We start from the raw sequence: 13,555 nt of genomic DNA, 5'->3' as shown, positions 1-13,555 counted from the left end.
GAGGCTGCCAGCCACAAGCTTGGTGACCTGAAGCCAGCCGACTCTCCTTGGGGGAAAATTAGGCCGTTTGCTCCTGTAGTGAGGTTTTATAGTCTCTGTTACCACAGAGTGGTTTTACTCTGTTACCACAGAGTGTAGTGAGGTTTTGTAGTCTCTGTTACCATAGAGTTGCTATGAGTCAAAATTGGCTTAAGACCAGTAGATTTGTTTGGGTAGCAAATAAAATAATGTTTATTTAATAGTGCTACTTGGACAGAAAACATTAAAAAATGTTGCTGTGTTTCAAAGTTAAGGGCACCACTGGTAATGTTATAGACTCATACTCTTTAGTTTATGGGTGTGATAGGTTTTGTGTCAACTTGACTGCCCAGAGTTCTCTGTGGTGTAGCATAGAGAATGCCATCTAAGACAGTAGGCATCATGGCTTTGCTTTGTGAGTCTTCTTATGAAATGCCTATTGGATATTTCATTGTCCTCATGAAACTGTAGTGAATCGGTTTTCTGTAATACAGATTTCTTATGATTCATGTTAATGTGATGAATTTGGTATTGCAAAGAAAGTAGTACAGTATTTTCTGATGCAGGAGCTGTTACTCAGAATCAGAGTAACCAGTTACAGAATGGTGTGAAAGTTTGCCTTGTAGTTATGAATCAGACTTCAAGTGGAAACCACAGTTGTTTCCTCTTTGCCTCATTCATACTTTAGCAGAGGATCAGATGCCGTTAAGCAGGGGCAGTTTGTAGTTCAGTTAGCTAAACTTCTTAATGCCTTTTTCTTCCTTTTTAGAAGCCACAGTAGTATTATCAAACTATAAAATGCACCTTATCGGCTATATAGGGGGAAAATGTTAAATTTTGTCAGTCTCAGTATTGGCTGCAGTGTTCCAGTTTAGTACTGTTTTGAAAACAGCATAAATAAATGTACACACACATGTTATTTGTGGTAGATTGTATATAAGCATGCAACTAACTATAGACATGAGAAGCAATTTTGAACTCCTTCATTTAAAGTGTTTTCTATTGTATGATATTATATAACTTTAATGTAGCATGTTCACTCTCCTTTATGTACCTCAGCATCAAGGCATGCCAGGGGTTGCCTCTCATCAATGGACAAAGCTGTGACCCCTATGCTACAGTTTCCCTCGTGGGCCCCTCGAGGTAATGTGTATAGAATTTTATAAGCTCTCTAGTTCACTGTGGAACTAAAAGCTAAGTTACTAATGAGACAAAGGAAGGAATGCTTTGAAAGACAGCCTTTAGTGAACTGTTAGACTTGGAAACAACCAAGTCTTGAGTCTTGCAGGACTAAAACCAGTACCATTTCACACCTCCCAGACGCTTAGGCTGTGGAAAACAGCCTTAGTTTTATACTACTAAAATTGCCTTCAAAACACAAACTTGTCTGTTTAATTCATCACTATTCTTTCTTCTAAGTATCTTTGACTTTACACAGGTAAACCCCTGATTTTAATTCACACCAGTTCAACAGCTAGGGCTGAAAATACTTTTTCCATTCATGGACTGTGCGCTCTCCAAGCTGTTGACAAATACTAGGACATGATGTGCACTGTAGCATTAATTTAAATGACTTAACGGTAGCTTATATAGAAACTGACAGCACTTGTGTTTCATACTGTAAAATGATTTCTTTCAAGGTCTGACTAATCTGAAATTTGTCCAAAACTTGAAGGTTTAGAATCAGGAAGCAAAAAGCAAGATATTTCTTCTACACTTACACTCCTGCCCACTTCTCCCCTACCCCAAGCCCTCTAATTCGTCATAATATTCTTTCGAAAATCACTAGCCTGACCACTTTGGAAAATATATTTTTATATGTGTGTATCAAGTGCCTAGTACTTATTGGTTGCTCAAACAACTGAGTAATATTGGTCTCAGATGTTTTAAAGTGTAAAAAAAAAATTCTATATAACATTAAATACTGTCATGGATTTTTGCTTCTATGATAAAAATCTTTAAACATTTTTATCTGTACCTGACAGATATACTTTAGTATAATTGTTTACTTATATCCATATTAAAACTACTTGCTTGTGAATTTATTTTTTAAAAGAAATATCTTAGTTTTGATATTGTACTATAGTTTGTAAGTTGCCAATTTGAGGGAGGGCTGGGGGAAGGTGGCACATGCTCCGGCTGTGAATATATGTCTATGCAACCACCTGTGGATAGATAATTATTTCAAATAAAAAGTGGAAGAAATTCACTATTGGAGATGAAGCCCGAAGAATAAACATAAGTACGAATGTTTTTGTGTTCCTTAGTTTTTAAACATAACTGTACTTCAAATTTCACTGTATTCTCATTCTATCTCCTGAGTTGCTCAGACAGTAGAAAATACAGCAGTATAATAATATAGCCACAGAGAAAATGTCATTCAGTCATGGTGTTTATAGATTGCCCAAAGCTTGTATACTCTGATTTATTTCTTGGAAACACCACAATTTTCTCTCCAAGTAATACTTAAAACTACATAATTCCTTTAGTTATCTTAACAGTTAAAGGTCACCGCTCCCTGTTTGGGAATAGCATGTTTTATAATTGTGTACTATTAAGTTCTACAAGGTAAAACTCTACCACATTGAAAACAGGAATGACCAGAAGAAGACAAAAGTAAAGAAGAAGACAAGCAACCCACAGTTTAATGAAATCTTTTATTTTGAGGTAACTTTTTGTTTTATATAAATGTCATTAATATTGCATATTTAATGTTGAATGCTTGTTGACTTTTTTCAAACCATTGCCATGATGATCATTTTATCAAAACAAGTCTGATTAAGTCTAAATCTGTATACCGTATATACTCGAATATAAGCCGACCCAAGTATAAGCCGAGGTACTTAATTATTGCCTGGGAAACCAGAAAACCTGATTGACTCAAGTATAAGCCTAGGGTGGAAAATGCAGAAGCTATTGGTGAGTTTCAATAATCAAAACAAATGAAAATAAAATTACTAAAAATTGAGATATCAGTGGGGTAATGTATTTAAATATTTATTTTAGATAAAAAACATAAATAAAAGGACAACTAGTCATTTAACATTAGTAAACCAGCACAGTAAGTGAAAAATAGGTTCAACAAAAACAATAAGGTATCAACAATGATACCTTAAGAGTACTTTTCCCTGAGCTCAATTAGCAACCAAGCTAAAATGTAAAGAGTTACAATCCTTCCAAACTGGATTCCTCCTCATCATCATCCGTATCCCAATGTAGAACTTCAGCTGGTGTGAGGTCATCATAGACGCTGTCCTCACTGAGATCACCGTCATCACCATCACTGCTGTCATTTTCATACAAAGCGCAGTCTTCACTGCCGTCCATAGCATTACTAATACTACATTTCTGGAAGGCACGTCGCACCATGTCTTCTGGAATGTCTTCCCATGCATCTCGAACCCACTTTGCTATTAACTCTATGTCAGGCTTCATGAGATTTCCTCCTTTTAGTCGGGCTTGACCAGATGACATCCATTCATGCCACTGACCCGTGTATAAGCTGAACCCCAGCTTTTCAGTACATTTTTTGTACTGAAAGACTTGGCTTATACACGAGTATATACAGTAGGTGTTTATCTTGGTCAAGGTTCTCTGGAGAACAGAATCAGTGAGATGCGTGTTTGTAAGTTTGTATAGAGAGCTTTACATCAAGATAATAGTTTGTGTGATTTTAGGGCCTGCCAAATCCCAAATCGGTAAGTCATGATGCAGGTTGGAGGCTGCTGCAAGCTTGTACTCCAAGATATGTAAGACAAGTACCAGGAAGAGTGAAAATGGGAGACTTCTCCTGAAATACCTTTGTAATATTCTGGAGACTGACTATATTCTAAGGAAATTCCCCTTTCAGTTAGTTAATTATGTTATGGAAGGTTACATTGAATTGCATTAGATTACATTATAGAACATCAACTTGTCTATTTTTTTTGCCAAACCACTGAAACCATAGCCTAGCCAAGATCATACTTTAATGAACTATATTACAGTGATCTTAACAGTATAATCTAAGAAATTAGCCTTTTTTTAAAGAACAAATAGTCAACCTTTGATTCATGTGGATTTCTGACTCTACTGTCTTAACCAGTAGGAAGAACTGTAAGCAAAACTGTAAAACACGAAAAATTTTATATTAGTACATTTAATTCCAGAAAACCTAAAATGTTTGTCCAAATTCTTCTCATGAGATGAATCCTGTTAGCACACTTTGTTTGTTTGTTTGTTTATTTCCATTTTAGAACTTTTTTATTTCTTCTCCTTTTTATTAAATCCTAAGGTAGACATTAAGAACTTTTTTGTTTTGGGTTTTTTTTTTTAATGATTTTATTAAGGGCTCATGCAATTCTTATCACAATCCATATATACATCAATTGTGTAAAGCACATTTGTACATTCATTGCCCTCGTCATTCTCAAAATATTTGCTCTTCACTTAAGTCCCTGTCATCAGTTCTTCATTTTTCCCCTCCCTCCCCGCTCTCTCCTCCCTCATGAACCCTTGATAATTTATAAATTATTATTATTTTGTCATATCTTGCACTGCCCGAAGTCTCCCTTTACCCACTTTTCTGTTGTCCGTCTCCCAGGGAGCAGATTATATGTAGATCCTTGTCATCGGTTTCCCATTTCCAACCCACCCTCCCTCCACCCTCCAGGTATCACCACTCGTACCACTGCTCCTGAAGGGATCATCCGCTCTGGATTCCCTGTGTTTCCACTTTCTATCTGTATTAGTGTACTTCCTCTGGTCTAGGCAGATTTTTAAGGTAGAATTGGGATCATGATAGTGGGGGCTGGGGAGAGGAAGCATTTAGGAACTATAGGAAAGTTGTATGTTTCATCGTTGCTGCACTGCTCCCTGACTGGCTTGTCTACTCCCCGTGACCCTTCCATAAGGGGATGTCCAATTGCCTACAGATGGGCTTTGGGTCTCCAGTCCGCACTGCCCCTCATTCACAGTGATATGATTTTTTTGTTCTGATTATTCCTGATACCTGATCCATTTGATACCTCGTCATCAGACAGGCTGGTGTGCTTCTTCCATGAGGGGTTTGTTGCTTCTGAGCTAGATGGCTGCTTGTTTACCGTCAAGCCTTTAAGACCCCAGACACTATATCTTTTGAAAGCCAGGCACTGTCAGCTTTCTTCACCACATTTGCTTATGCACTCATTTGTCTTCAGCAATCGTATCATGGAGGTGAGCACACAGTGATAGGATTTTTTTGTTCTTTGATGCCTGATAACTGATCCCTTTGGCATCTCATGATCATACAGGCTGGTGTGTTTCATTCTCGTGGGCTTTGTTGCTTCTCAGCTAGATGGCTGCTTGTTTACCTTCAAGCCTGTAAGACCCCAGACACTATATCTTTTGATAGCTGGGCACCATCAGCTTTCTTCACCACATTTGCTTATGTACTCACTTTGTCTTCAGCGATTATGTTGGGAAGGTGAGCATTAGGGAATGCCAGTTTAATAGAACAAAGTATTCTTGCATTGAGGGAGTACTTGATTGGAGGCTCAATGCCCATCTGCTACCTTAATACTAAACTTATACATATATGGACATAGATTTATTTCCACATCCTATATATAAATATATTTACATATGTACATGCCTGTATTTAGGCCTCTATAAATGCTCTTTTCCTTCTAGCTCTTTCCTCTATTTCCTTTGACTTTCCTCTTATTCCACTATCATGTTCAGCCTTCATTCGGGTTTCAGTAATTCCTCCGGGTTCCATTACCCTTGGTCACACCCTACCAGGCCTCATACACCCTCCACACCACTGATTTGGATCACTTGTTCCCTTGTCCCTGGGTTTTGTTAACACCACTTCCTTCCCCACCACCTCCCCTTCTCCCATGTCCCCCTAGAACTATCAGTCCCGTTTTTTCTCCTCCAGATTGTTCATCCAGCCTATCTTATTTAGAAAGACCTACGGAGATAGCACCATGCATAAAAACAAGACAGAGAAACTCCAAGCAACAAAATAAGACAACAACAAGCCAATAACAAAAAACACAACAACAAGAAAGAGAAGCTTGTAGTTACTTCAGGGACTGTTTGTTGGCCTTTAGGAGTGTTTTCCAGTCGAATCTGTTGGGGCGCCAAGCCCTGGCCCCAGAGTCGAGTTTCGGTATTCCCTGGGGACTTCGTTGCTCTATTCCCCTTCCTGTTCTGTTCCACACCCTTAGTGTTTTGCCTCAGTGTTGTGGGATCAGATTGGGCAGAATTCCCACACTGTGCCTCCAATGTTGTCCCCTGTAGGGCTGTGGCTCAGTGAGGGATGTCGTGTCTCATAGTTGGGCCGGCCATATGGTCCTCTCCATGAATTCGCTGCTCTGAGCAGAAATATCATCCTGAAGACTTGGTGGGCCAGAATGCGCTCCACTCTCTCTTGCTCCCCCTTCATTTGCTCCTGTATGCTCTTCAGACATGTCCCTCTTCCAGAGCTGCAGATTCAGTGCTCTCCTCTGAAATAAATTCTTCTGGGGGGAGGGGCAGGTGTCTATGTAGTTGGGATTGGGGAGCACACTTTATTAAGGAACCCGTTTGTCACTTTGAAAGCTTTGGTAGCATAATGGTTAAGCTCCTGATGAAGAGCCAAAAGGATTGCTAGTTCAAACCCACCAGCAGCTCTCTGGGAGAGAAGAGCAAGTAATCTACTTTGGCCTTAGAAGTTGGAATGAATTTGAAGCCATGCAATCACACAACCTTAGCCGTTATGTAGTGGTTAAGTTTTTGAAACCAGTAAAACTAAAATGCAATACAGTGCAGTGAAGGCGTATTGTAAAAAAGAAATAAATGCAGAAGTTTCTGGAATTAGTTAGGAGTAGGAAACTTAGGATGACACTCACTGCCCAGGATTCCTTGCTGTCATACTCTATCCCACAACTCCCACTTTATCCACGTTCCTACCTGCCACCCAGGACTCTTCTGTAGAGTTCCGTTTGGGAACCACTAGTGAGGAACGTGTATCGGCACTGAGTATAACTGAGTTCTTGTCCCACTGACTTTGAAGAAGTCACTTTGAAGAGGCTCAGGTGCCTTACCTTATAAAAGAATAATTTTATGATGAGATAACATAGCAGTCCTAACAAACTCAGAGGCCCAAATATGAAAATGTTTTGAGACAATAAAGCATTGTATGAGTAAGGCCTTATTATTAATTTTAAAGTTCTTTTTTGAAAATTGGCCAAATGGACTGGTTACATGCTTATTTTTATGGAGAACTTCAGCTGCCTTGGAGTTGCCCCAAATACAATGCTTTAGAGTCCTGTATTTGGAGTTTTGCTAAGTAAATCTTTTTCATGTTATTTGAAAACTAAGATAATTAAATCATATGTTTTAAAAATGGAGCATGTTACAGTTGAGATTAACACTTTAGGAAGTTTGAAAAAGAATTTACATGCATTGTTTTTTATCCCCTATTTGTGTGTTTGCCTTTGTTCCTCCCTCATGGGATTTTAAGGTGGAGTGAATTTGGGCACATTGAGCCACAGATTAGTGAAAGAGCACAGGCCAAAAATGAAATAGGAAGAATTGTGAAGATAAAGTCTGGCAAGAAAGAAATGTACACTGTGAGATCTATTTACTGGCTAAGGATTTAGGATACTTGTTCTGCATTTGTCAATGACTATATGTCTAACCTGGAGAAAACTTAAGAAGGTAGATACATAAAGGGGTACTGACTCTAAGCAATTATACTCCACGCTAATCCATATACCACAGGTTAGAATCAACCAGGCATCCTAGGGTCCTTGACAGCTGCAGTTCAAGTCCAACACCTCTTCACTGTGTCCCAGAGTACCTAGTAGACCTCAAAACATTTAGCAGGCATGTTTATCAAGGGGACTGATAGGTTCAGGTCAGTTTCTGCTCTCTTTAGACCAAGAGACTTAAAGCAAGCACAGGCCTATACACAGGCAGTAGTAAAGCACAATAGGGGTTAGAGAGGTCAAGATGAGTTCTATTCCAGCCAGTGGTGATTGGGATGGCTTAAAGAAACTTTTTTTTTTTAAGTTGAGACGAAAGTAGTACAAGGAAAATTTTGAGCAGGGCCACAGAAATAGAAAAGCAGAAAATTATATCCAAAGGACATTGAAACAGTGATTTGACTGAAAGGTTTGTTTAAGTGCATAATGGGAGATAAGAATAAAATGGTAAGAGGTAATAGGATCACCTAGGAAAAAGCATCGAGCAGTAGTTGGTGATCCTTAAATCTTAGTTATTGAATGTTTTAAACTGGAAGTCATCAGACTTAAAGCAATTTTAGGAAGAATTAACTATCATCTGTGGGCCAGGTTGTTTAGGGAGAAAGAAAAGAGGTTAGGCAACTGCTCAGGTATCTACAGGGGCACTTCTACCCTGTCCTGTCGGGTTGCATTGAGTCAGCACCAACTCAGTGTTGTTGAATTTTGCTTTTGGTTTGGATCCAAGAGTAATATGGGACTAGAGAAGAAGGGGCAGGTGAGACAAATTATAAAGGGCAAGCCAACATGAGAAAGGGAAGCACTGTTCCTATGGAAACCACCAGAGCTAGACAAATGGAAAGGTAGGAGAAAGGCAAAGGTAAGTGGCTCATTGAGTTTGGAGCAGTGACTAGAGGTTTCACATGTAAAATATTCAGATAAGTCATTCATGACAAACATAAGAGAGGTGGTTGTAGATTAAAAACTCAGGATCCTCACAGAGTCAAGAAAAGCAGATATATTTCATTCAGTTCTACTGCTTATGAGACACGCCGCTTCCTCCTTTTAGGAAGAGGATAGTGGCCATATCCCTGCCCGCCCAGCAGCATTTGGATGAACACAGGAGATATGGGTGCGAAAGCACTTTGTAAACTGTGTAGCACTATGTACTGTCAGGTTATTTTCAGTGTAAGATTAAAGATGAAACTTTGGATATTGCCCATATTTATAGGTTGTGAGGAAGAAGTAGGACCAGAGAAAGAAGTGTAGATAGTTTAAGTGGAGAGCAAATGCTTTGAAAGTGATGAGGGCAAAGAATGTACAGATGTGCTTTATGCAATTGATGTATGCCTGGATTTTGATAAGAGTTGTATGAGTCCCCAATAAAATGTTGTTTAAAAAAAAGTGTTGATAGCAAAAGTTTGCCAGAATTTGAACACAACAAAAACCCTGACATTGAAATGATTCTGACTCATGACAACCCCATATATGCTAGGTGGAAGTGCACTCCATTGGGTTTTCATGGCTGTGATCACTCAGAAGCAGATCACTAGACCTTCTGGAGAGGTTTGAACAGTCTGCCTTTCTGTGAATAGCCAAGCGGTGCACCACCCAGGGAATGCTCATACCCTTAGTGCCAGGATAACAACTCTGGTCCACACAGAGAACAGCATGTTAATGATGACAAAGGTCTACAACAGTTGTTCTCAACCTTCCTGATGCCGTGGCCCTTTAGTACAGTTCCTCATGTGGTGGTGACCCCCAACCATAACATTATTTACGTTGCTACTTCATAACTGTAATTTTGCTACTGTGATGAATGGGGCGACCTCTTTGAAAGGGTCATTCAGCCTCCAAAGAGATCACAAGCCACAGGTTGAGAACTGCTGGTCTCCAACCACTGATGCAAGTACTTCAGAGATCAAAGAAGGTGCGAACTAAGGACTGGTGACCACTTCTGGTGATGAAGAGGGTGGCTGTAGGCAAGCAGTCTGTGCCGAAGGCAGAGTGTGAGAAGCTGCTGTGGTGTGTGGGTGGTGAGGAAGTTGAGGCTGTGAAGGGTAGATTACAGCTTTTAGATATTCGTCTGCAAAAGGAGAGTGAGAATAATAATTTTTCTGCAACTTGTGTGAAGTGAATAAGCTGATAGAACTGCAATGAAAGAAGATGGAGTGCTTGCTGCAGGCGTGTTGTGTGTGGGTGGGGTCCTCTTAGGAAACTGGAGGATCCTCTGGTTCTCTTGCTCAGGAGAAGAATGTAAGAAAACTCAAATTGAAGGCTTACGTGAGAGTGACCTGGTCAGGTAAATAGTAGTTGAGGAAGTTCCTGTCAAATTTTGTGACATTTTCAGCAAAAATGTGAGAAAGTAGTGCAAGTACGGGTTTGCTGGGCAAGTTCAAACCGTTCTTGTCATGTGCAGCCTCCTTGTGACAGGAAGATTGTACAAGTGTGCCAGAGAACCTGGTGCTGCAACACTGAGTGGCTGAGAGTGTATGGAAGTACAGGTTTGTTTACACACCTAATTATCTCACCTCTCAACTACCTTCTTGGCTACTTTTTTACTCAACTGCTGGGTAAAATATTAACTAGACATATCCTTCCAGTATTCACCATATCCATAATTGAACATATTGAGGATAATAATTTTTTATGTAGGACAAAGGAATAATTTTCTTTATTTTACTAAAAAATTTTGTTTATAGGTAAACAGATCCAGTAGCTACACGAGGAAGTCCCAGTTCCAGGTAGAAGAGGAAGACATTGAAAAGCTAGAAATTAGGTAAGTACTTGGTTCTGTGACAAAAGAAAACCCTAAATTTGACTGAAAGAAGTGAAAAAAACTTAATATAAATCTCTTTAGCAGGTTGGTTAATGAAACTCACATCAGGTTAAATCCAAATTATCTTTTCAAAATTGGATTTCTTTGTAGAAATAGCCAAGTGTACTTATTTTATAAACAAAATATGACCTAATCTTCACGTAACTGTATTTTCAGTTTAATTGTTCCTTAAATTTCTGAGTCATAGCGTAATAGATACAGAAAATACACAGAAGGCCAATTATATCTCAGCCAACTTAGAAATAATTTTTTTATTCTTCTTAACATATGTGCTGTCTAACAGAAATTTCAGTGAGGTAAGAAGTCTTGTAAGATAATAAACAGGTGCATGTGTTTGAAGTTTGTGCTATTTCCTAGGTCTTAAATAGCTATGCTACTTGGGAGGGGAAGGTTATTGTAAGTGCATGTGTAGGTGTGGTATTAACAGTGTGTTCATCTAGAAGGTACATTAATCATGTTTCAAGTAATCAGGTAATTTTTTATAAATCAACTATATTCACATATTAATTGGTTATATAATTGGGATAGAAACTGTAATCCTAGGTTGATTTTTTTTTCTTTGCCTCAAATCAACAATGTAACTCTATAGTTCTTATTGCTACAGTTAAAAGAAAATTTATACGTGAAACTAGGAAACTTCAGGTGACTTCTTTTAGACTTAATTTATTTTACTTTCTGTGCTTTTAAGTAAAAGCTAGTCCAGTATTTTGCTTTTCTTAGTTTAGATAGTGAGGTGTATGTCAACGCTAACATCTCTTTTAAGCATGTAAAATTAATCCCTTAATACACACCACAGTGATGTGTGGTGTGTATTCTCCTAAACACTGTTTGCAGAAAATAAAGCCAGTTTTCCTTTTTCAGGATCGATTTGTGGAACAATGGAAATCTAGTCCAAGATGTTTTCCTAGGTGCAATTAAAGTCCCGGTGAATGTGTTAAGAAATGATATCTCTCATCAAGCATGGTAAGAAGATAAGTTCTAGAGAACTCCAGAGTAGGTCATCTCCTGTAATATATTGTATATTCAAATAAGTGCTTTCTGTGAACAATTAGCAGTGAGTAAGCCAGAAGTCATTGACATTAGTTAATTTAATTACTGATTCATTATTGTAGAAATATAAACACAAGGGGCCTTTATATGAAGTTCATGGAACACTGAAAGAAGCATGCTTTGATGGTTACCAGGAGTAGGAGGGAAAGAAGAGTCGGTACTGGCTAGCAGGTAGACAGATGTTAACTTGGGTGAAAGGAAAGGCAAAAGGTAATGAGTGAGGTCAGCAAAAAATGATGGTGACAGGGAGAAGTGCAAGATCTTAAGCCAGCAGAGGTAAGTACTGTTACACACAGAGTCCTACAGTCATGGTGGTCTCTGAGTAAATAAATGGATACAGACACAGACTGAGTGGGTATGGGAGGGAATGTACATACGAGGAGGTACCTCCCTAAAAACCCCAGAAAAGGCCACTGGGTATAGTTTTCATAGTGTGCTTTTTTCGGCAAGGCAAGCACCTAACAACTTGCTGAGATAGTGCACCCAGTGGCATTGCCTGGGAAGGTTATCTCTGGTCACAATGAATTTTTTTTTTTGTAAAAAGTTCCAGTTGAACCTCATTTTTTGTTATGGCTGATTTAAGAGAACAGCATGTGGCTGTAAAATTTTGTTTCCTCCTCTGGAAAAATGCCGCAGAAACTGTTGTGATGTTGAACACAGCCTACAAGGACAGCACCGTGGGCAAAACTCAAGTGAAACACCTTTCAAAAAAGGTGAAATGCCAACTGATGACAGACACCCTTTGTTCCGGATGTCTGTCAACTTCCCAAATGGACAAAAATGTTGGCAAAATTCATGCACTTGTACTTGAAGACAAATGACGGACCAATGCAGATGGGGAAGTTACCTGGACCATCTTGGAACTAGGTTCAGTGAATTTTAATGGAAGCTTTGGGATCGAGAAGGGTCGCTGTGAAATTTGTGCCCCAAGAGGTTCTGACTGACCAGGACCAAGACGGTTGAGTGGAAACATGCCATTGAAAAGCAGCTTCAAAGCAACCCAAACTTTGTACACAAGGTCATTACTGGCGACAAGACATGGTGCTATTCTTACTACCCTGAAAGCAAACACCAAGATAATTCTCATTTGTTTTTATGATGTGAGGGGGATAATACATTTGAAGTTCATTTCACCAGGTCAGATGGTTAATCAAGCTTTCTATTTAGAGGTTCTAAAAAGGTAATAGTGTGTGGAGGTGGGGCCAGGGAGAAGGCCTGATTTGTGGCAGACAGATGGGACTGGTTTTGCCACCATGACAGTGCACCTGCTCACACAGCCCTGTCAGTGCGCCAGTCTTTGGCAAAAACAAAACAAAAACAGCCTGCCTTTCTTGCTCCAAGCAGTTGACTCACCTGACCTCATTTGTGCTACTCCTTTTTGTTTCTGCAAATGAAGAGGAACATAAAAGGACAGTGATTTGATGATGTTGAGGAGGTAAAGAAAAAAAACGAGGGAGGTGCTGTCAGCCATCCAAACAGATGAGTTTGAAAAATGTTTCCAAGAATGGACTCACAGATTTGACACATGTATTAAGTGTAATGGAGATATTTTGACAGTGTATTGTAAAACAATTTAAATAGCTTTGGGAAAAAAATCTGTTTTGGGAGTGGTACCTAGATACAGGTTTACCTAGGCTGCAAGTATATCCATGAATGTGGTAGAGTTTGCAGGGTGAAAGTTATGAAAACTTCTTAGACATAACCACTTGTCGAGGGAATGAGTGGCTCATGACCATGGTGTTGGGGGGCCATCAAAAGTCAGATGGCATAATGTAATTCACTCTGTTGCCCTCAAGCAGTGATTTTTTTTTAGACTCACGATTATCGTATTTTCAGCTCTTGCTGTTTATTTAATTTATTAGCCTTTGCAATGGTATTTTGTACATAGTAAATTTTAAAATACATCCAAAGAGGGAAAAAGTTAGACTTATTCCCTATGAGCAATGTATGAACATCAGTC

The 13,555-nt window shown here is 39.1% G+C and overlaps 1 protein-coding gene across 2 annotated transcripts in view; it reads left to right on the top strand.

Moving 5' to 3' along the window:
* RASA2 (RAS p21 protein activator 2) overlaps positions 1-13,555 on the top strand; it is a 160,281-nt gene that overhangs the window by 87,931 nt on the left and 58,795 nt on the right. For both annotated transcript variants that reach the window (XM_075546823.1, XM_075546822.1), the window contains exons 6-9: positions 1,078-1,161; positions 2,613-2,685; positions 10,409-10,485; positions 11,407-11,508. In XM_075546823.1, the coding sequence (XP_075402938.1) occupies positions 1,078-1,161; positions 2,613-2,685; positions 10,409-10,485; positions 11,407-11,508 (336 nt within the window). The remainder of the gene's footprint in view (positions 1-1,077; positions 1,162-2,612; positions 2,686-10,408; positions 10,486-11,406; positions 11,509-13,555) is intronic.

This window comes from Tenrec ecaudatus, chromosome 4, assembly GCF_050624435.1.
Source record: "Tenrec ecaudatus isolate mTenEca1 chromosome 4, mTenEca1.hap1, whole genome shotgun sequence".
In the NCBI taxonomy this organism is placed as follows: Eukaryota; Metazoa; Chordata; class Mammalia; order Afrosoricida; family Tenrecidae; genus Tenrec; species Tenrec ecaudatus.
This window is presented reverse-complemented; position numbering and strand designations above follow the sequence as displayed.